A 24877-nucleotide genomic window follows, 5' to 3' on the forward strand; every position below is an offset into this window, starting at 1 on the left:
CAGGACTACCTATCTCCGGGAAAACTATTGAAGAGTGTTTGGAGTTGAGTTAGATGGGCGGCTCTGGCATATCACGATCACTGGTATTGTTCTTTGTTTGAACAGCATCTCATTGATTGTTATTTTGACATATTGATTTGTACTGGAAAACTAAATAAAAATCTGAAAGTTTAAAAAAAACTAAAGACCCCCAATAGTGCCCACAGTATCAATAAGGCAGAACAAGCAGAGAGCGTTCAACTGGAAATGATCAACTTCCAGACAACATTTTATGATGTTCATAGCGCAATAATGTTGGAACTATTGTATTGAAGTCATACGTTCCTAACATTTTTTTCCCAATTCCTTGGCTACTTACGTAACTGTGCTGAAAGCTCCAATCTCTCGTCTTTCGTCTGCTTATTTAGTCCGCGGTTGTCGGTGATGTAGACCGTGTCTGTCAGTTTGTACTCATTTCTCGCTGTGGTAAAGGAGTCCGAGGATGTTCCTGCACCAGCTTCATTGCTGAACGGCAAGTTGTGGACCACACACAGGCAAGAGTTAATTAGTGAGGATTTTCCATCGCCCCCTAGGCCAAAGAGTTGCAGACACATCTACTGAAGCCATGGCCAACAAGGTTTCGTGTTGATCCAGGCTTATAGCTGGACAGGGTTTGCCGTAATCCATCGATATCTTCAAATTCAACTACAGGTGTTTCCATGGTTCAATGCGTAGGATTAGTTAAAAATAAAAAAAATCTGCCAAAAAGATCACGTTATAGTTAATAGTAAGACAAAAAGAGGCTTGGAGATTCAACTTCACTGGACATATACAGTATGCAGTGGCTCGGTATTGGGTGCACCTACCTAGTTGTGTTCTGTCATTTGCTACTAGAACTGTAAAAATCTATAATATCACAGTATTTAGTTATCATCTCCTAATAGATGACATCTTTTCCTTGTTCTACCCATTATTGACATATAGAAACATAGAACCTCCCTATCTCATTCCTGAAACCATTTTATAGTTCACATATAGAGATTATCCAAAAAGTTGAGCAACATTTAAGATAAATTATGTATCCAGCACTGATCCTGAGTCACATCCTGTATTATACCCCAGAGCTGCACTCACTATTCTGCTGGGGCAGTCACTGTGTACATACATTACTTATCCTGTACTGATCCTGAGTTACATCCTGCATTATACTCCAGAGCTGCACTCACTATTCTGCTGGGGCAGTCACTGTGTACATACATTACTTATCCTGTACTCATCCTGAGTTACATCCTGTATTATACCCCAGAGCTGCACTCACTATTCTGCTGGTGCAGTCACTGTGTACATACATTACTTATCCTGTACTGATCCTGAGTTTTACAGCAAGACACGGAGGCTTCGTATTGCTTTCTCCTTCTTTACTGAACCACCAATAGCAGCAAAGAGAAAAAATTTACATATAAGGAACCATAGCAACCAAGGTCCCTCCCCACTGGCCCCTATAATAGGCCTCTCTTCCTCTGTGACTTCCTCTTTCTTTGCTGCTGCCACCAAGTTAAGTACATCTTCTTCCTTGCTTATGTCATTGATGTTTGGTGTATATTGAGCGCTGTGTATCCCAGGGTGACTAACCCTGCTTGCCTGCAGCGCTCCTATTTGTTGTTTTTGTATGCCTGCCCCTGTTGGGGCGACTACACTAGTCCCCTGCGCTTATCACCGCGCTAATTGCTCCCAGGGACGCTTTCCCTCAGCTGCCCCTTTTGCTTATTCCTTCCAGTTCGCTGCCACAATCAGTTAAGTTTTACCTTATTTGACCTTACAGCATGATAGCGCGGCTCCCGATGCTCGGTGGGCGGGTCCTCCTTCCCCTTGTACCGCCGCACCATCCCTGACGCTCCCGGAGCGATTCGCGATTCGCGGGCTTTTGGGGGCGGAGCTACGGCACTTCCTGCTTCCTCCAGCATTCGGCCACTATACACGGCTCGGTCGGCGGCTCCTGCTCCCCTGCTGCAGCGCTTCTCTCTCAGGTGACCTCTCCCACCCTCTGGGCCTAATATTAGTGCAGTGGCTGTTCGATCTGGCCCTGGTCCTTACATTCTTGACCAGTTAGGGATGTCATCTAATACCCCCCCTCAGACAGCCAGTAGGCCCCCCTCCCCCCCTGAGGGACGTCTCTCCACTGAGGTGGATGCACAGGCGCTGGCCCTGCAGCGCTCTGTATCGGATGCAATCATGGCAGCCATGGGCTCCATGTCATCCATTCTCTCACAGACCATTTCCCAGGCTCTGTCTGTACCACCTCCCACTGTACCTTTGCAGGACCCCATTGATACTATGCAGCCTACCTCTAATGACCCTCCTGTGACTCAGGAGATTGTGACTGGTGCGCATCTTGCCACCCCAGAGACCGTGCTTAGCTCACGGAAAAGGGCCTATTCCCGCCAGGCAGAACGGGCGCGGACATGGAAATGCGCGAGAGCGCAATTATCGGAACTGTCTGACTCTGACAGAGCTTCAGACGAGGAGGCATATGCAGACATGGATTACGGGGCAGAGGAGGAGGTCACCCCCCCGATTCAGGGTCCCTCTACTTCCGCTACGGCGGCCTCCTCTGCCAAGGAGGTGGCTTCCTCCAGTTATGCTAACCGTTCTGAGGTCGTGTTAGATGACTCAGGAGAACCCATGTTCGACCCTGAGTCCTTACATCACCCGCGTTCGGCGGAATGGCTCCCCTCTCCCCATGTGGGGGCTTACTTAGAGCATTGGGTCCGTCACTCGCTTACCCGCGAGTCACGCAATAAGCTCAGGGCAGAGTGTCCCAGACCAGTAGTACCCAATAAGGTGTGTGACACCCCAATTGTTGACCCCAAGATGGCGCAATTTCTGGCCAAGACTGGCTGGAATTCTAAGAAGGGCCTGGATTCAGCTCTCCGCAGCTGCCAGGACAAGATTCTAGATGTCCTTGGTCCATTGACCAAGATCTTGGAGATGGCCGAGAGGGCTAGGAATGAGGGATCCCAAATAGACCCCGAGGAATTACGGGGTTGGACCCAGCGGGCCATTTGCCTTACTGGTAACGCCAATACGGCCGTGGCGATTGAGAGGCGCAAGTCAATCTTGTTCAAGATAGACCCGAAGCTAGCTAATCTAGCGCTCACTGAAGCGGGAAAGGAAGCACAGGGCCTCCTTTTCGGCGAGTCTTTCATTAAGGACATGAGTCGGTTTGTGGGCACCTTTACCGCGCTTGACAAGGCCCAGAGCTCGATGCGCAGAGTATTTCAGGGTCGGGTCTCTCATCGGGCCGGCAGTGGTAGGGGCCGCCTGTCCGGCCGTTCTAGTTTCCAGGCCCGTGGAGCAAATAGAGGCTTTGGTGGACATCGTCCATCCTTCCAGGAGCAACGTAACCCGTCTCCTTTCTTCGCCTCCAGAGGAAACCAGTGGCGTTCTCGTTCCTTCCGGGGCAACCCCAACCATCGCAGACCCTTGGGTAAGTGCTCCCCTGACCGGGGATTCTATGGTTCCTTGTGTAGGGGGCAGACTCCAGCGTTTTTCCCACGCTTGGAGTGTCATTACCTCAGACCCGTGGGTCCTCACCACGGTCAAGGGATTTCACATAGAGCTCACGGGGTCCCCCTACCTTGTTCCCTCCCCGCCACTTGTCCCCCTGTCACACACAGCTTGCGCTCTGGTTGACGCGGAGTTGTGCTCCCTCAGACAGAAGCGGGCGATAGAACTAGCGTCCCCATCACGTGGAGCGGTGATCAGCAATATCTTCCTTGTCCAGAAGAAGGGTGGACAGATGAGGCCAGTTATCAATCTGTGCGCGCTGAATGCGGTAGTTCGCTACCGGCATTTCAAAATGGAGGGGATCCATCTTCTTCGGGACTTGTTAGTTCCTGGGGACTGGATGGTAAAGCTGGACCTGAAGGATGCCTACCTGACGGTCCCAGTGGCCACTCACTCCAGGGACCTGCTCCAGTTCAGGTGGAACGGCGAGGTCTGGAGGTTCACCTGTCTGCCATTCGGACTGTCGTCAGCTCCTTGGTGCTTCACCAAGTTGCTGCGTCCGGTCGTGTCATGGTTGAGGACTCGGGGCGTCCGCCTAATCATTTACCTGGACGACATCCTTCTGATGCACGAATCCAGGGTGGGGTTACTGGAACATCTCCAGTGGACGTCGGATTTGCTTTCAGATCTCGGATTCCTCCTCAACATAGAGAAGTCCTGCCTCATCCCGGCTCAGAGGATGGAATTCTTAGGATTCACGGTGGATTCTCTCTCGGAGTCCCTCAGTCTGCCGACGGCAAAGTTGCGGGCGATCCGCAAAGAACTGAGACATGCGCTTCTCATACCCCATCTCTCATTGCGTCATCTGGCCCGCATCATCGGTCTGTTAGCCTCGTCCATCCAGGCGGTGTTTCCAGCCCCGTTACATTACCGTGCGCTCCAGCGTCTGAAGATCGCCCATCTTCGGACCGGTGCATCCTTTGCGGACGCGGTGGTCCTGGATTCGGAGGCCCGAGAGGAATTGAGTTGGTGGATAGCCAATCTGGAAGTGTGGAACGGCAGGGCGATTTTCGGCTCCCTGCCAGAGTTGACCATAGAATCAGATGCGAGCCTCCAGGGTTGGGGCGCCCATTGCAATGGTGTATCTACGGGAGGCCCCTGGTCAGCGGAGGAGTCCCTCCTGCACATCAATGCTTTGGAGCTCCTGGCAGGATCTTTCGCGGTGAGGAGTTTTTCCAACGGGATCGCCAACGCTTGCATCAAGTTACGTATGGACAATATATCAGCAGTCCAGTATGTCAACCGTTTGGGGGGTACTCGCTCAGCGACGTTGGCTCGTCTGGCCAAAGACTTTTGGACATTTTGCCTATCCAGAGACATCATGGTCCAGGCGGAGTACCTACCGGGGCTGAACAACGTCCAGGCGGATTGGAACTCGCGCTACCTATCGGATGGCAGCGATTGGCAATTGGACCCTCTGGTCTTCTCAGCTATCTCGGAATTGTGGGGTCCGATGTCTATCGACCTGTTCGCTTCACGGCTGAACAGACAGCTCACCCTGTTTTACAGCTGGCGTCCGGACCCGGAAGCATTAGCAGTGGATGCGTTCCTCCAGGATTGGTCGGTATCCCGCCTGTACGCGTTTCCCCCATTCTCGATGATTCCGAGGACACTCTTGCAGGTGATTCGTCAGCAGGCGGACCTAGTTCTTGTGGTACCGTTCTGGGGGTCTCAGGTCTGGTTCCCCTCGTTGCTGAGGATTCTAGTGGAGATTCCTGTACTTCTCCCGACCCGATCGGATCTCCTCCACAACCCTCTGGGACTACTACATCCCCTTCTACTCGACGGATCCCTGCGGCTGCTGGCATGCCGGATCTCCGGACACCTGGATCGTTCGAGGGAGTTTCGGCAGCAACTCGACAGTTATTGGACAGTGCATGGGCTCCCGGCACTAGGAAGTCGTACCGGGCAGCCTGGAGAACTTGGGCTAACTGGTGCGTGGAACGGGACTTGGATCCCGTTTCGGCACCTGTAACCCACCTGCTAGAGTTTCTCACCTCTCTCTTCGAGGCGGGGAAGGCATATCGGACCATTAACCTTTTTAGGTCCGCTATCTCTTCTACCCATGCGGGCTTCGAGGGAGTCGCGGCTGGCCAACATCCGTCTGTTTCTCGCCTTTTAAGGGGGGCTCGTTTATCTCGTCCCCCGCGTCCTCGTTTTTCCACAACATGGGACGTGGCCCTGGTCCTTACCTTCTTGTCCTCCTGGCCCGGGAACTCTGACCTCACAATTAGGCAATTGTCAGCTAAGCTTTTGACGTTATTTTGCCTTATTTCGTGCAAGAGGGTCTCAGATGTGAGGGCTCTTGATCACGACGCGCGTTCTTTTACCCCGGAGGGGGTTACTTTCAACATCTCGCGTCGCACGAAGACCAACATACGTTTCGTGTCCTACCCCAGTTTTCCTGACTCTCCGATCTTATGTCCAGTGGCGTGCCTTAAAGAATACGAGTCCAGGACTCTGGCGCATCGGTCTCCGAACAGTTCTCAGCTGTTCATTTCTATTCGTCATCCTTTTGGACCGGTTTCTAGCCCTACGTTAGCACGCTGGCTTAAATGGGTCATGTCATTAGCGGGTGTGGACACGTCTGTCTTCACGGCCCATTCTGCGCGTGGGGCCTCTGCCACCGCCTTGGCGGTGTCGGGTGCCAGATTAGAGGATGTTATGCGCCTGGCTGATTGGTCCAATGTTACCACTTTCAGGGAGTTCTATTTCCGTCCTCCACCTAATTTATTTGCTTCAATCATTGACGGGCTTTGAACTTGCAATACGAAGCCTCCGTGTCTTGCTGTAAAACTTAATGATTTTCCTATTTCATGACGTAAAGTCATAGTTTTATTAAAGACACGGAGGCGAGTATTGCCCACCCTATTCCCTCCCTTGGGGTTTTTTCTCGCAGTTTTGTTACAGGGGTCATGTATCATTACCTCTATGTATTATTAACCTTTTAAGTTATTGTGTTTTAGGTTTTATTGTCCTAATGTTCTTGCATTGACATTGTATTTCATGTTATTTATTACAATTCTTATTGTGTTCGGTCACTTGTCACCTGTTTTTCCAGTGGCGAAGGTGGCGTCTGGACATTCTGTCTTGAGATGTTGTTTCACCTAGGCCTATGGTCTGTTTTATTTTCCAGGATGAAGTCTTTCCGTTACAGGATGCCGTGTTTTCCGGAGGATATGTTCTACAGTTTAGCCTGGTTGGCTAGTTGATTACGCTTCTGGGCGTTGGACTGTCTGTTCCAGTTGAAGTTTGGAGTCATCGTTGTGATGTTCGTGATGTCGGTTCAGTTCGGAGTTACAGTTGGGATGTTCGGGATGTCAGCACCAGATGTTCAAAGAAAGAGGAAGTCACAGAGGAAGAGAGGCCTATTATAGGGGCCAGTGGGGAGGGACCTTGGTTGCTATGGTTCCTTATATGTAAATTTTTTCTCTTTGCTGCTATTAGTGGTTCAGTAAAGAAGGAGAAAGCAATACGAAGCCTCCGTGTCTTTAATAAAACTATGACTTTACGTCATGAAATAGGAAAATCATTAAGTTACAGCCTGTATTATACTCCAGAGCTGCACTCACTATTCTGCTGGTGCAGTCACTGTGTACATACATTACTTATCCTGTACTGATCCTGAGTTACATCCTGTATTATACTCCAGAGCTGCACTCACTATTCTGCTGGTGCAGTCACTGTGTACATACATTACTTATCCTGTACTGATCCTGAGTTACATCCTGTATTATACCCCAGAGCTGCACTCACTATTCTGCTGGTGCAGTCACTGTGTACATACATTACTTATCCTGTACTGATCCTGAGTTACATCCTGTATTATACCCCAGAGCTGCACTCACTATTCTGCTGGTGCAGTCACTGTGTACATACATTACTTATCCTGTACTGATCCTGAGTTACATCCTGTATTATACTCCAGAGCTGAACTCACTATTCTGCTGGTGCAGTCACTGTGTACATACATTACTTATCCTGTACTGATCCTGAGTTACATCCTGTATTATACTCCAGAGCTGCACTCACTATTCTGCTGGTGGAGTCACTGTGTATATACATTACATTACTTATCCTGTACTGATCCTGAGTTACATCCTGTATTATACTCCAGAGCTGCACTCACTATTCTGCTGGTGCAGTCACTGTGTACATACATTACTTATCCTGTACTGATCCTGAGTTACATCCTGTATTATACCTCAGAGCTGCACTCACTATTCTGCTGGTGGAGCCACTGTGTTCATTATTTATCCTGTATTATAGTCCAGAGCAGAAATCATCATGGCGGTCTGGTCTGAAAGGAGATGAGGAAAGGGAAAATCTGCATCAGAGAAGACGTCACAGGATGTAAGAGGTATGTGCGCTGTATTACCCTGTATGTTCTGTAGTGATGTATATAATGTTTACCAAGTATGTCTTTAACCACTTAAGGACCACAGGTTTATACCCCCCTAAAGACCAGGCCCTTTTTTACAAATCGGCACTCCACAACTTTAGCGGTTTATTGCTCGGTCATGCAACTTACCACCCAAATGAATTTTACCTCCTTTTCTTCTCACTAATAGAGCTTTCATTTGGTGGTATTTCATTGCTGCTGACATTTTTACTTTTTTTGTTATTAATCGAAATTTAACGATTTTTTTGCAAAAAAATGACATTTTTCACTTTCAGTTGTAAAATTTTGCAAAAAAAACGACATCCATATATAAATTTTGCTCTAAATTTATTGTTCTACATGTCTTTGATAAAAAAAAAATGTTTGGGTAAAAAAAAAATGGTTTGGGTAAAAGTTATAGCGTTTACAAACTATGGTACAAAAATGTGAATTTCCGCTTTTTGAAGCAGCTCTGACTTTCTGAGCACCTGTCATGTTTCCTGAGGTTCTACAATGCCCAGACAGTACAAACACCCCACAAATGACCCCATTTCGGAAAGTAGACACCCTAAGGTATTCGCTGATGGGCATAGGGAGTTCATAGAACTTTTTATTTTTTGTCACAAGTTAGCGGAAAATGATGTTTTTTTTTTTTTTTTCTTACAAAGTCTTATATTCCACTAACTTGTGACAAAAAATAAAAACTTCCATGAACTCACTATGCCCATCAGCGAATACCTTGGGGTGTCTTCTTTCCAAAATGGGGTCACTTGTGGGGTAGTTATACTGCCCTGGCATTCTAGGGGCCCAAATGTGTGGTAAGGAGTTTGAAATCAAATTCTGTAAAAAATGACCTGTGAAATCCGAAAGGTGCTCTTTGGAATGTGGGCCCCTTTGCCCACCTAGGCTGCAAAAAAGTGTCACACATCTGGTATCTCCGTGCTGGGTGAGAGAAATATCTTGGCCAAATGCCAACTTTGTATAAAAAAATGTGAAAAGTTGTCTTTTGCCAAGATATTTCTCTCACCCAGCATGGGTATATGTAAAATGACACCCCAAAACACATTCCCCAACTTCTCCTGAGTACGGAGATACCACATGTGTGACACTTTTTTGCAGCCTAGGTGGGCAAAGGGGCCCACATTCCTTTTAGGAGGGCATTTTTAGACATTTGGATCCCAGACTTCTTCTCACGCTTTACGGCCCCTAAAATGCCAGGGCAGTATAAATACCCCACATGTGACCCCATTTTGGAAAGAAGACACCCCAAGGTATTCAATGAGGGGCATGGCGAGTTCAAAGAAATTTTTTTTTTTTTGGCACAAGTTAGCGGAAATTGATTTTTTTCGTTTTTTCTCACAAAGTCTCCCTTTCCGCTAACTTGGGACAAAAATTTCAATCTTTCCTGGACTCAATATGCCCCTCAGCGAATACCTTGGGGTGTCTTCTTTCCAAATTGGGGTCATTTGTGGGGTGTTTGTACTGCCCTAGCATTTGAGGGTCTCCGCAATCATTACATGTATGCCCAGCATTAGGAGTTTCTGCTATTCTCCTTATATTGAGCATACGGGTAATGAGATTTTTTTTTTCCGTTCAGCCTCTGGGCTGAAAGAAAAAATGAACGGCACAGATTTCTTCATTCGCATCGATCAATGTGGAAGAAAAAATCTCTGCCAAAAAAAGAAAAAGGAGGGGAAAGGCGTCTGCCAGGACATAGGAGCTCCGCCCAACATCCATACCCACTTAGCTCGTATGCCCTGGCAAACCAGATTTATCCATTCACATCAATCGATGTGAATGAATAAATCATTGCCGGGATTTTTTAATTTTTTTTATATATACAAAGTGTTTGCCAAAGTATATGAACACCGCCACCTCCTCAGCTCATATGCCTCGTCAAACGTATCTTTTACTGCAGAGGAGAAATCTCGTCTTGCAGCGCCGCATACACCGACTTGCGTGTAATCTGACAGCAGCGCAATGCTTCTGTCAGAATGCACATCAGTGCTGCAGCTAGTCGATCGCTTGGTCCACCTGGAAGGTAAAAAAACTAAAAAAAAAACTAAAAAAAAAACAGGCCGCAACGCAATAAATTTATTAACATTAACTTTAGAGAACATTAACTTTTATAAACTTTTAAAACAGAACAATAACTTTTTTACTTACCGGTGATTTTTTTTTTTTTTTTTACCTTTATAGGACAAACCTCTCCTTCCCCATGGGACAATGTGCAAAGCGCAAATCGCCCAAAGATGTGGCGAAGTACGTTATGCACTTTGTCCCAGGTGAAAGGAGAGGTTTGTAGCAGCTCTGTGTGAAAGGGCCCTAATAGCCCTGTGTGCCTGTCCTGTGTCACGCGATCCCTACACTAATAGTGTACCTGAGTGTGGAACTTGCGGAAACACTCCCCTATGCATAGGGCAGGCTGGTCAGGACAGTCAGGACAAAAAAAGGTGGTGTCACGCCTTATTCCATCCCTGCTAAAGACACGACATCTTTTTCTTGGGGAACGTTGAGTTGGGGTACCAGGATAGACAGACGGGAAGTGTCTGCCATGTAGCCGGCTCACTACATCAGGGCCTTGGGGCACGGACCCTCCTGGATACAGGAGTTCCGAAATGATCTCTTCCTGGAATTTTAGGAAGGATCCTGTTCTCCCAGCCTTACTGTAGAGAACAAAACTATTATATGCAGCCAATTGAATTAAATAAACAGACACCTTCTTATACCAGCATCTGGTGCGTCGGAAAACTAAATAGGGAGCCAACATCTGGTCATTGAAGTCCACCCCTCCCATGTGAAGGTTATAGTCATGGACAGAGAGGGGTTTCACAATGACTCCAGTTGCCCGTTCAATTTGGACAGTCGTGTCTGCGTGAATGGTGGACAGAAGGTAAACGTCCCTCTTGTCCCTCCACTTCACCGCGAGCAGTTCTTGGTCACACAAGGCAGCCCTCTCCCCCCGTGCAAGTCGGGTACTAACGAGCCGTTGGGGGAAGCCCCGGCGACTAGGTCGCGCGGTGCCACAGCATTGAATTCCGACTAGATGTAAGTGCCGAAAGAGGGCCACGCTTGAGTAAAAATTGTCCACGTATAAGTGGTACCCCTTGTGGAGTAAGGGTGACACCAAGTCCCAGACAATCTTGCCACTGCTCCCCAGGTAGTCAGGACATCCGACCGGCTCCAGTTTTGAGTCTTTTCCCTCATAGACCCTAAAACGATATGTATAGCCTGTGGCCCTTTCACAGAGCTTATACAGTTTGACCCCATAACGGGCGCGCTTGCTGGGGATGTACTGTTTGATGCCAAGGTAAAATGTACTAGGGACTCGTCTATGCAGATGTTCTGATTGGGGGTATACGCATCTGCAAATCTGGATGACAAATGGTCTATGAGGGGCCGAATTTTATGGAGCCGGTCATAAGCAGGGTGGCCTCTTGGATGACAGGTGCTATTGTCCGTAAAATGCATAAAGCACATGATGGCCTCAAAACGTGCCCTAGACATTGCAGCAGAGAACATGGGCATGTAATGTATTGGGTCTTTAGACCAATATGACCGCAATACATTTTTTTTTGTTAGACCCATGCTTAGGAGAAGGCCCAAAAAAAATTTTAACTCTGAAACGGTGACTGGTTTCCACCGGAAAGGCTGGGCATAGAAGCTTTCCGGATTGGCGGTAATAAACTGTGTGGCGTAGCGGTTGGTTTCTGCCACAACTTGGTCATAGAGATCCGCGCTGAAGAACAGCTCAAAAAACTGAAGGGCCGATCCTAAATGAGCCGTCTCCACGCGAACTCCAGACTGGGCGGTGAAAGGGGGCAATACGGGTGCGGCGGAAGCAGGGGAGTGCGAATTAGGATTTGCCAGCACCTCTGGGAGACTAAGGGTTCTACGGGCCTGTGAACGCGGTGGCTGCGACAGGGGAGTTACTGCACGTGCCCCCGTACCAGCTGGAACTGCCCTTCTGGTGCTCGCCACTTCACCAGGGAATACGGCAGTGCTGGTAGAAGGTCCAGGATGTGCTGCGCTGCTGGTGTATGCCGCACCATAAACAAGATCAGCGCTAGCACCACTCTGCTGCAAATGAGGGTCATCATGCAGGGTAGGCAGAACCCTGACATGGGATCGGGTACGCCTGACCGTAGCAGGGACCTCTACCTCGTCATCCTCACTAGCGGTTAGAGTGCCACTGCTGTCTACAGGTTCATATTCTGAACCACTGGATTCAGCGGGTGAGGCGTCCCCATCGCTTTCATCCATCACTGCCAGAATCCTGTAGGCCTCTTCAGCGGAATACCCCTTGTTTGACATTTTGGGTTCACTAAATTTAGGGGGTATTTCTCTGAGACTACCCAGGAAAAAGAGCAAACCTACCTAGCAAAAAGGAGTGCTTGCGAAGTAAAGCTGCGACCGCTAATAAAGATCCAAAAAGCTCAAAAGTGATCTTTATAGCGGCGCAGCGATTTTACGGTGTTTTTGCAGTGATCAGAAAAAAAAAATTCTGTCACTGCGGTGGGGCGGACTGAACGCAAGTGTGCGCACAAGATCAGGCCTGATCGGGCGAACACTGCGTTTTGTAGAGCCTAAGGTGCCCCTAATGTACTGATATAGATCTGATTGCGATCAGTATTGATCACTTACAGATACTATATAGTACTAGTGCTGATTAGCGACAGCGATGACACTAATCAGCGACTAATCGGTGACTGCGGTGCGGTGGGCTGGGCGCTAAACTACCTAGCAAGTAGCTAACTAACTGGCGGTGATAAGGGACCCTTACAGGGGGGGTGATCAGTGACAGGGGGTGGACAAGGGGGTGATCAGGGAGTCTAATATGGGCGATCAGGTGCTAAATAAGGGGTTAAATAAATGACAGGGTAATGTCTAATGTATAGTGTGGTGATTTGGTGCTACTTACTGAGCTGCCTGTGTCCTCTGGTGGTCGATCCAAGCGAAAGGGACCACCAGAGGACCAGGTAGCAGCTATATCAGACGCTATTTTCAAAATAGCGTCTGATATAAGCATTTCATTTGTCCATTCCAAAATCTACAGCCTGCCAGCCAATGATCACGGCCGGCAGGCTGCAGAAGAACTTGTGCACTATGCGTTCCTGTGAACGCGCGCTCCTGTGTGCGCGCGTTCACAGGAAATCTCGGCTCACGCGAGATGACGCCAATCGGCGTTAGCGTAGCCTGGGGGAGCCGCAGAGATGATGCCTTTCGGCGTTACAGTAGCGGTAAGTGGTTAAAGGGGTTGTTAGCTTTTTACTATTGATGACCTGTCCTCAGGATAGGTCATTAATATCAGATCGGCAGGTGTCCAACTCCCGACACCCCCGTGGATCAGCTGTTTGAAGAGAAGGCAGTGCTCATATGAGAGCTGCCTTCTCTGCTGTGTTTACCTGCTTGCCGCAGCAATTGCAGTTGCAAGGTGTAATTACAAGTATGGTATCCCTATTCACTACTATGGCACGGCTCCTTCCTCTTCCTCTGTCCCAAAAAAGTGAATCGGGACGCCATTCTTTTAATTACACTACATTTGATGAGCTCACTGGTATAATTCACGCCAGTGACGTGACCTATTGAGTAGGGATCGTGACAGTCAGTTATTTCCATCAGTGATTGTCAGTCAAAACCAGGAGTGGAGGCTACACAGAGATAAGGTATAATGAAAATATTTGCACCTGTTCTGTATTTTTGACCTGCACCTGGTTTTGGCTCACAATAACTGATGGAAATAACTGATCAAATGACTGACATGTGAACAAGGCCTTAACTGTTCTGTCCGAGCTGAGCTCAGGCAGAAGTGGGGGGGGGGGGCTGCTTTAGCTGACAACATTAGTTCAAGATTAACAGGAGATATCACTTTTAGAAATCCAGATTTCCCGATTTCTAACAGTGATATCTTCCTGTGTAGTGGTATTGTATTGCCAGCCATTAAAACAATACAAAGCCCATATTTCTAGCTGGTACCAAACTAGAGCTAAAGTAGCCCCATCCTCCTCCCTCCCTTTCAGTCTGGAGGAGGAGGGGAGCAGTTGCAGAGCTGTCAGGCTCAGGAAAATAGCAAAAATAGTAAAAAAAATATATTGAAATGTGGTATTATCATCAGTATACTAACCCACACAATAAAGTTATTTTATTTTTACTACGCCGTAAATAAAATCCACAAAATAATGTAAAAATTGCAGTTTTTTCTATCTTTCCCCCTAAAAATAAAATAATTAAATTTTTTTAATACAATATATATATATATATATATATATAATTTATTTATCCCCCCCCCCCTAAAATGATTCCTAAAAAAAACTACAACTAATCCAGCAAAATAAAAAAAAAAGAATTTTGAAGACATTTAAAAAAAAAAATTAATGCTGTTAGAACACAAAGGGGGAAAATATTATTGGTCCTTAGGGTTAAAATTTATTATATCACTAAGGGGTTAAAAATGCAATAGTGTCCTCCGAGTTGTGTGCCAACAAGATTTACTGCAGACACACATTAAAAATCTAAAAAAAAGTGACATTTTCCAGAAGGTTTTTCCAATTTTTAGCGTGATTCTTAGACTTTATGCACACAAACGTCCATTCCATTTTTTTTTTCCCGGATAGGATTCATTTCAATGGGTCCGCAAAAAAATGCAGACAGCACGCCGTGTGCTGTCCACATCCGTATGTCCATTCTGTAGCCCCGTAAAAAAGATAGAACATGTCATTTTGCGGACAAGGATAGGCATTGTTACAATGGATCCTCAAAACAAACGGATGCAAAGCGGACCGCAAAACACATGCAGTCATGTGAAGGTAGCCTAAGGTAGTTAAATTCCAAGCCTTCACTCTGAGATTGGGCCACCAATGGGATGCATACGAGTAGGCGGAGTGGCCTGGGTATGCCAAATTTTTTGCGATTCATGACAAATGAATTCGGAACGCATCAAATTTCTTGACGAAGTTTATTGAATCGTCCCATTCGAATTTTTCAAAACTTCACTCATGTCTATTAGGGCTCATGCACACGACCGTTGTCGTTTTGTGGTCCGCAGATTGCGGATCTGCAAAACATAGATACCAGTCGTGTGCGTTACACATTTTGTAAAACGGAATGGGCCGGCCCATAATAGAACAGTCCTATTCTTGTCCGTAATGCGGACCATAGTAGGACATGTTTTATTTATTTTTTGTGGAACTGACTTGCAGACATTGACCTATTGAAGTGAATTTCGCATACGGCTGCAGAACGGATACGGACAAAAAATGCATTTGTGTGCACGAGCCCTTACTGGGGATCTTCCCGGTACGATGAAACCTTCATTTCTTTGTTTCCTTTATTGTATATAAATAGTTTTACATCATCGTTATTTCAATAAACAAACATGGAGACTCTCGGGCCTCTGCACCTCCACAACCCATGCAGTGTTTCTGAAGACAACACCCCTTACTCAAATGTTTGTCTATTGATATATTGTTTGGCTCGGTGACCCGCCTTTGTTTGGACGGTGGATTGTGCGCGGTGAAGCTCTGGTGCAGGGAGCAGTCAGCTATTTTGTATCGTCTCTTGAAGGGATGAGCGAAACGAGCTTCATCATAGATCCAAAGTCTCTACGTTCAAAGCTTCGGATCCGTCTCCATACAGCATTAAAATGTACGCTAATCCCTAGTTTCTACTATTGTGCTGGATCCACAATTTCTTGCGCCACCTTTTTATTAAGCGTTTTAAATATCATTATCCATTTGTTCGTGAAGGTTGTGTGGCTTAGTGGGAAGGAACATGGCTTATGATGCCTCATTTAATACATGACAATATTCTGCTAGTCTTAGAAGCATCTGATTGACATTGTGCTGTTATTTAATCTATGATCTACAAGGAGACCCAAATCCTTCTCTACATGTGACTCTCCAGTTTTACATCCCCTGGGGTCACCACTTATCACCCGGGACCATTCTGAATAGGAATCATTGACCACAACTCTCAATCCAATTACAGACTATACTTTCCAAGCCTATAGACCTTACTTTACCTAATTAAACGTCTATGAGGGACAGGATCAAAATCTAGAAACACTACATCCACAGCCGCCCCTCTGTCCAGGCTTCTACTTACCTCACTACATCCACAGCCGCCCCTCTGTCCAGGCTACTACTTACCTCACTACATCCACAGCCGCCCTCTGTCCAGGCTTCTACTTACCTCACTACATCCACAGACGCCCCTCTGTCCAGGCTTCTACTTACCTCACTACATCCACAGCCGCCCCTCTGTCCAGGCTTCTACTTACCTCACTACATCCACAGCCGCCCCTCTGTCCAGGCTTCTACTTACCTCACTACATCCACAGCCGCCCCTCTGTCCAGGCATCTACTTACCTCACTACATCCACAGCCGTCCCTCTGTCCAGGCATCTACTCCCCTCACTACATCCACAGCCGTCCCTCTGTCCAGGCTTCTACTCACCTCACTACATCCACAGCCGCCCCTCTGTCCAGGCGTCTACTCTCCTCACTACATCCACAGCCGCCCCTCTGTCCAGGCTTCTGCTCACCTCACTACATCCACAGCCGCCCCTCTGTCCAGGCTACTACTGACCTCACTACATCCACAGCCGCCCCTCTGTCCAGGCTTCTACTCCCCTCACTGCATCCACAGCCGCCCCTCTGTCCAGGCTTCTACTTACCTCACTACATCCACAGCCGCCCCTCTGTCCAGGCTTCTACTCACCTCACTACATCCACAGCCGTCCCTCTGTCCAGGCGTCTACTCCCCTCACTACATCCACAGCCACCCCTCTGTCCAGGCGTCTACTCCCCTCACTACATCCACAGCCGCCCCTCTGTCCAGGCTTCTGCTCACCTCACTACATCCACAGCCGCCCCTCTGTCCAGGCTACTACTTACCTCACTACATCCACAGCCGCCCCTCTGTCCAGGCTTCTGCTCACCTCACTACATCCACAGCCGCCCCTCTGTCCAGGCTACTACTCACCTCACTACATCCACAGCCGTCCCTCTGTCCAGGCGTCTACTCCCCTCACTACATCCACAGCCACCCCTCTGTCCAGGCGTCTACTCCCCTCACTACATCCACAGCCGCCCCTCTGTCCAGGCTTCTGCTCACCTCACTACATCCACAGCCGCCCCTCTGTCCAGGCTACTACTTACCTCACTACATCCACAGCCGCCCCTCTGTCCAGGCTTCTACTCCCCTCACTGCATCCACAGTCGCCCCTCTGCCCAGGCTTCTACTTACCTCACTACATCCACAGCCGCCCCTCTGTCCAGGCTTCTACTTACCTCACTACATCCACAGCCGCCCCTCTGTCCAGGCTTCTACTCCCCTCACTACATCCACAGCCGCCCCTCTGTTCAGGCTTCTACTTGCCTCACTACATCCACAGCCACCCCTCTGTCCAGGCTTCTACTTACCTCACTACATCCACAGCTGCCCCTCTGTCCAGGCTTCTACTCCCCTCACTACATCCACAGCCGCCCCTCTGTTCAGGCTTCTACTCGCCTCACTACATCCACAGCCGCCCCTCTGTCCAGGCTTCTACTTACCTCACTACACCCACAGCCGTCCCTCTGTCCAGGCGTCTACTCCCCTCACTACATCCACAGCCGCCCCTCTGTCCAGGCTACTACTTACCTCACTACATCCACAGCCGCCCCTCTATCCAGGCTTTTACTTACCTCACTACACCCACTGCTGTCCCTCTGTCCAGGCTTCTACTCCCCTCACTACACCCACAGCTGTCCCTCTGTCCAGGCTTCTACTTACCTCACTACATCCACAGCTGTCCCTCTGTCCAGGCTTCTACTCCTCTCACTACACCCACAGCCGCCCCTCTGTCCAGGCTTCTACTCACCTCACTACACCCACAGCCGCCCCTCTGTCCAGACTTCTACTCACCTCATTACATCCACAGCCGTCCCTCTGTCCAGGCTTCTACTTACCTCACTACATCCACAGCTGTCCCTCTGTCCAGGCTTCTACTCCCCTCACTACATACACAGCCGCCCCTCTGTCCAGGCTTCTACTTACCTCACTACATCCACAGTTGTCCCTCTGTCCATGCTACTACTTACCTCCTCATAAAAAAAAAATCTGGTTAGTATGACAACTTCTGTCCTTGGTAAACGCATGCTGGTTATCACTTAAGATGTTACTTACAGTCACATACTCCTGTATATAGCCCCTTAAGACTCCTTCAAACATTTTTCCTATGACAGAAGTTAAGCTTACTGGTCTATAATTACCTGTGGAGGACCTAGAGACCTTTTTGAATATGGGCACTACATTTGCCTGGCGCCACTTACGTGGCACTGTACCAGTTCTTAAAGAATCTTTAAAAATTTTAAACAGGGGCACAGCAATGACTGAACTGAGCTCTTTGAGAACTCTTGGGTGTAATCCATCTGGAGCCTTGTTCAACCTTATTTAACTTAGCTTGGAGTGAGCTAAAAAATTATACAGAATAATTTTGTCAAAAATGATTCTAAGAGCTCTGCTGATTGGACAAAATGATTCTAGCTTGGACCATATCTACAGTCGTCCAGTTAAGTATATTACTGGATGTACTAACAGGCTGCCCTGGGTTAACTGTCTAGCTGTGTGCATCCTACTTTCACTTTCACTTTGTCCCGGGGTTCTGTCAGAAAACCTTAAATCGTCAGATTCCCTTACCCCACGTGACTTCCGGGGGTGTGCACCTCCGCGCAAGCGCAGTAACAGGGCATGGGTAAGTTAAAATTACAGTGAGCGTTGACTCATGGACGGACTCACGGACACCACGCGTGCACCTAAACGTGCATGCGCTTTCAGGGGTAAGTAGATCTGATGGACATTTGTCTTGTTAAATTTCTTTACCCTCACACTGTGCGCATGTGGATTGTAAAATCTTCTTACCCTCACTACACAGCACGCTTCATATTCATTGCTGGCTGGCTTCAATCCGCGCGTGCGCAGTGTGAGGGTAAGGAGATTTAACGAGACAAAAGACTGTCAGATCTCCTTACCCCTGAGAGCGCACACGTGGTGTCCGTGCGCGCTTCCATGAGTCAACGCTCACTGTAATTTTAACTTACCCATGCCCTGGTACTGCGCTTGCTCGGAGGCGCCGTGCCGTGGTACTGCGCTTGCGCGGAGGTGCACACCCCCCAACACTCCCCCCTGAAGTCACATGGGGTAAGGGAATCTGACGATTTAAGGATTCTTACAAAACACCGGTCATCTAATAACTCTTATCTGTAAATTACTAAGAGGTTATAAACACTTATTTAAGCCACATTCTTATCAGTAAGATAATAACTGAGCTGTAATGATTGTTTATAATGTCAGAGAGCGGAGATAAGGAGCCATCAGGTTAGCAGAGAAAAAATTCAGATCCCTCTATTTGAGCATCTCAGCCCTGTACAGAAAAAAGGGCTCCATATTTGTAATAAAGACCAATTAAAAAAATAATTTTTAGCTCAAAATCAGTACAATTCAATAATAAATAAATAAATCCCCCAAAGGTCTGCATAGCCTTTAAATGGGTTCTGTCATCAGATATGTCACAATAAAACCATCTCACCTGAGATGTGTTGAACATCATGGTCTTGGTCCCATCTTCCTAGGTGCCCACGTTCTTGAGGAAATGTATGTTTTATAATATACAAACGATCCTCTTGGAGCAACAAGGGTGGTGTCATTGCACCTTATTACTCACAGAGGCTCCATTCACTGCCTTTAAAGGGGTTCTGCAGTTTGTTTAAACTGATCATCTATCCTCTGGATAGATCATCAGCATCTGATCGGCGGGGTTCCAACACCCAGGACCCCCGCCGATCAGCTGTTTGAGAAGGCAGCGGCGCTCCAGCAGTGCCACAGCCTTCTCACAGTTTACCGCAGGCTCAGTGACGTCACGACTAGTAACTGGCGCGGCTAAGCTCTGTTCACTTGAATAGAGCTTAGCCCCGCCCACGCTAGTTGATACTAGTTGTGACATCACTCGGCCGGCGGTAAACAGTGATAAGGCTGCGGCGCTCCTGCCTTCTAAAACAGCTGATCGGCGGGGGTCCCAGGTGTCGGACCCCCGCCGATCAGATGCTGATGATCTATCCAGAGGATAGATGATCAGTTTAAACAAACTGCAGAACCCCTTTAATACCTCACCCCCACCACTGACAGACATACTCACTCCTGGCCCTGAAGTCTCGCTGGAGCTCGTTCGGCGCACGCGCTGTACGGAGATTGAGAGCTCCCAAATATACCAACTAGAACATTGGTGGGTATGTAATAGTAGAGAAAGTATAATGGACAGATAAGACTTATCTATTTTGACTTCACTCCTGTTTTTGGCTTCCAAAACTGCCTGCAGAAACCTGAACTTGTGGGCGTGCCCTGTATAAAACTGGCAAGTAGTGCCCAGTGCCCAGTGTGCCACATGTGTAAACCCAATAACTAAGTGACGCCCGAGTGAAAATAATAAAGGGTGATAAGTTGTTGCCTCCATAGACACCTACGGGAGTATCACAGTAACGTTTATATATATGCCTTTGTCTAAACCCTGTTCACATCCGGTGGAAAAATTCCCTTCGGTCAGACGAGCTTCTTGTAACGTCCACGGGACGCACCGGGATGAGATCAGGAGCTACTTACCAGAAGAAGATTCACAGTACGAAGACCAAAGCAGAAAAAAATGTCGTCCTCGTCGAAAGTGAAATTCTCTTCCTGCTTCGTGCACAGGAGGGACACTTGGGCGGAGTGGCCCCCGGGAAGGAGATTAACCGTTTCAGGGCTCTTTAGAAAAGTAAGGTAAATAAATCTGCAAAATCCAGGAGACTTTCCCACATCGCTCAAGACGTTTAAGCGTAACACGCCGGTCTAGTGGAGTGAACTGTTTCCTAAAGGGACTCTTTTTTATTTATTATTATTACAAAGTTGTTGTTTTTATACTCTCTAGGCTTAGTAAACTATTGTTTTTGCTTGTGTTTTCTGCTTTTCCACTTATTTTGGCATTACTATGTTCTTCTGCAGCAGTGGTCACAGAGAGATGAGTCCCGAGAGGCACAGTTTATGGCACTGCTGTGCAGGGAAGAGATTATCTGCAAGGTAGTCTCCTTATAATAATAGGGGGAGGACTGGAATGACCGACAGGATGATCTCTCTATTGTTCTCCTCATAGACCTGTCTGTAATACAGGTCCAGAATACGCATGGATTCCTGATGATCTAGCATCAGTATTGTCGTCAGTATTTTATCCGGATTTACATGCGTATTCCTTTCTTCCTGCATTTTTGATGCCCTCCCATAGACTGTAATGTGTGTATTTAGAAGCGGTTACAGGCAAAACTCGGACATTCTGTGGATTTCAAATAGTGATGGAAATTATAAGCCCATGTCAACAGCCATATACATTAACATTCGCAGCGGATTCCGGTACATAAAGTACACATCATATACAGATTACAAATACGCTCATGTGAAAGAGGCCAAAGTTGCAGTAGACAGATAACCGCAAAATGAACGGAACTTCTAAGTCAGTAGTTTATAATAACAAAAAACAAACAGAAAAATACAGCAGTTTACCAAAGCAAAAACGAAGACTGCCGAGAACTGCACCCAACCACCTAACCACATGTCTCCCCCCTGCAAACAAATAACCACACCAGAACAACGACTTTTTGTTGGAATGAGGGTCGGTCACAGCTTTATTTTTTAAACTTTTTTTAATTTTGCAAATTACAAAACTTTTCTCCAAAACCACAACCACTTCAGGAGTGTGAGAAGCGATATGCCACCACTGCACCCCAGTGGGCAAGTCCGCCTTCTCCTCCCTCTTACTATATTCTTAGAACCGACCTCCAGCTGTGACTTAACGGTAACTGCAAAAGAAAAAGATGTGAGCAAAGAGCAGAACCAGGGCGGGAGGGACCAGCTAGAGGAAGAAGAGACCGGGGAGAAGGTAAGCCCTCCTATTTAATAACTCTAGGTGAGGGACGGCCAGTACCATAATGAATATCCCAAGGGGGGGAGGGAGAGAAAAGGGAGGGACATAACCAGCCAGGGGGAGCAACCATAGACAAACGCCCCCCTGTGCGGAACAAACCACGAGCTGCAGGCAGAACCCCTCGGACTCTGACTCCCAGTTAACTAGAACAGTCGCAACACCTAGGGCACATCCTCCCTGTGTGAGCGCGATCCTCCGTTCTGGACCCTGCTCGTCTTGCAGGAGTGCACAGCATTAGGGCTCATGCACACGGCCGTTGTTCGTAAACAGCGGGCCCGCAATATGCGGGCACCGGCCGTGTGCACCCCCCGCATCACGTACGTGGACCTATTCACTTAAATGGGTCCGCAATCCGGAAGGTCGGTGTGTAACGGAGGCACAGAATCCCACCGGAAGCACTACAGAGGACATTAGGACGGCAAATTGCAGCCCCCAATGCACGGAACTGTCGAACAACGGCTGTGTGAATGAGCCCTTATACTGATTTGTAATGCTGCGTGCCTCTGCACGACCTTACTGTTACAGAGGCATTTCAGTGTTCAGTAGGATCCTGTAACAGTAAGGTCGTGCAGAGACACACAGCATTATAAATCAGTATATTGCCGCCCGCTCCTGCAAGACGAGCAGTGTGCAGAACGGAGGAGCGCGCTCACACATGGAGTGGGACTCCCGCACTGCACGCGCTCATCTGAAACAGCCCTTAGGGTTAACTCCCAGGTGTCCCTCTGTAATGAAGGACAACCTCTGGCGGTTTTGATCTGAGGAATACTCCAACACCATCAAGAGTCATGTCTTCTCGTTCTCTTAATCCTAGACAGAATTTTAAGATTTGAAACATTACGGACTAAGGCCTCTTACACACTACTGTTTTTTTTTTTCGTTTTGTGGGCCGTTTTTTGCGTTCCGTATACGGAACCATTCATTTAAATTGGTCCACAAAAAAAACGGAATGTACTCCGTATGCATGTACTCTTGAATGTAAAGAGAGGGGTGCCTACTCCTAACAGTAATTTTTTTGATACCTGTATCTGGATACTTCTATCACCAAATTACCTTTTTCACAAAAGTGTATTTATAATCCGTATACGATGCGTATTTTATGTACCAGAATCCAGTGGCGTGGGTTGCCAGCACCCAGGGCAAGCCAAGTATTGCGCCCCCCCCCCCCCAACCTGTGGCCACGCCCCCCCTTTTTTTTTTTACAGATAATGTAGTAGATATCACCTGCAGTCCTATGTAACACCTCAGATAACACAGTGATAACTGTCTGTGTACAGATAATGAACACGCACAGTGTGACCTGAAGTCTGGGGCCGGGCTGTTACAGTGTGGGCCAAATTCTATATCCCCTCCCATCACTACAGAACATCTAGGGTAATACAGCGCCTCATACCTCTTACATCCAGGGTAATACAGCGCCTCATACCTCTTACATCCAGGGTAATACAGCGCCCCATACCTCTTACATCCAGGGTAATACAGCGCCCCATACCTCTTACATCCAGGGTAATACAGCGCCCCATACCTCTTACATCCAGGGTAATACAGCGCCTCATACCTCTTACATCCAGGGTAATACAGCGCCTCATACCTCTTACATCCAGGGTAATACAGCGCCCCATACCTCTTACATCCAGTGTAATACAGCGCCCCATACCTCTTACATCCAGTGTAATACAGCGCCCCATACCTCTTACATCTAGGGTAATACAGCGCCTCATACCTCTTACATCCAGGGTAATACAGCACCTCATACCTCTTACATCCAGGGTAATACAGCACCCCATACCTCTTACATCCAGGGTAATACAGCGCCTCATACCTCTGACATCCAGGGTGATACAGCGCCTCATACCTCTTACATCCAGGGTGATACAGCGCCTCATACCTCTTACATCCAGGGTAATACAGCGCCTCATACCTCTTACATCCAGGGTAATACAGCGCCCCATACCTCTTATATCCAGGGTAATAAAGCGCCTCATACCTCTTATATCCAGGGTAATACAGCACCCCATACCTCTTACATCCAGGGTGATACAGCGCCTCATACCTCTTACATCCAGGGTGATACAGCGCCTCATACCTCTTATATCCAGGGTAATACAGCGCCTCATACCTCTTACATCCAGGGTAATACAGCGCCCCATACCTCTTACATCCAGGGTAATACAGCGCCCCATACCTCTTACATCCAGGGTAATACAGCGCCCCATACCTCTTACATCCAGGGTAATACAGCGCCCCATACCTCTTACATCCAGTGTAATACAGCGCCCCATACCTCTTACATCCAGTGTAATACAGCGCCCCATACCTCTTACATCTAGGGTAATACAGCGCCTCATACCTCTTACATCCAGGGTAATACAGCACCTCATACCTCTTACATCCAGGGTAATACAGCACCCCATACCTCTTACATCCAGGGTAATACAGCGCCTCATACCTCTTACATCCAGGGTGATACAGCGCCTCATACCTCTTACATCCAGGGTGATACAGCGCCTCATACCTCTTATATCCAGGGTAATAAAGCGCCTCATACCTCTTATATCCAGGGTAATACAGCACCCCATACCTCTTACATCCAGGGTGATACAGCGCCTCATACCTCTTACATCCAGGGTGATACAGCGCCTCATACCTCTTATATCCAGGGTAATACAGCGCCTCATACCTCTTACATCCAGGGTAATACAGCGCCCCATACCTCTTACATCCAGGGTAATACAGCGCCCCATACCTCTTACATCCAGGGTAATACAGCGCCCCATACCTCTTACATCCAGGGTAATACAGCGCCCCATACCTCTTACATCCAGTGTAATACAGCGCCCCATACCTCTTACATCCAGTGTAATACAGCGCCCCATACCTCTTACATCTAGGGTAATACAGCGCCTCATACCTCTTACATCCAGGGTAATACAGCACCTCATACCTCTTACATCCAGGGTAAT

The 24877-nt window shown here is 47.8% G+C and overlaps 1 protein-coding gene across 1 annotated transcript in view; it reads right to left on the bottom strand.

Moving 5' to 3' along the window:
- LOC121007871 overlaps positions 1–20820 on the bottom strand; it is a 41918-nt gene extending 21098 nt beyond the window's left edge. The window contains exons 1-2 of the mRNA XM_040440128.1: positions 20564–20820; positions 359–737 (exon numbers count right to left, since the gene is read on the bottom strand). Of these exons, the coding sequence (XP_040296062.1) occupies positions 359–593 (235 nt within the window). The 5' untranslated portion in view covers positions 594–737; positions 20564–20820. The remainder of the gene's footprint in view (positions 1–358; positions 738–20563) is intronic.
- Positions 20821–24877: the final 4057 nt, after the last annotated feature.

This window comes from Bufo bufo, chromosome 7 (assembly GCF_905171765.1).
Source record: "Bufo bufo chromosome 7, aBufBuf1.1, whole genome shotgun sequence".
NCBI classification, from domain to species: Eukaryota; Metazoa; Chordata; class Amphibia; order Anura; family Bufonidae; genus Bufo; species Bufo bufo.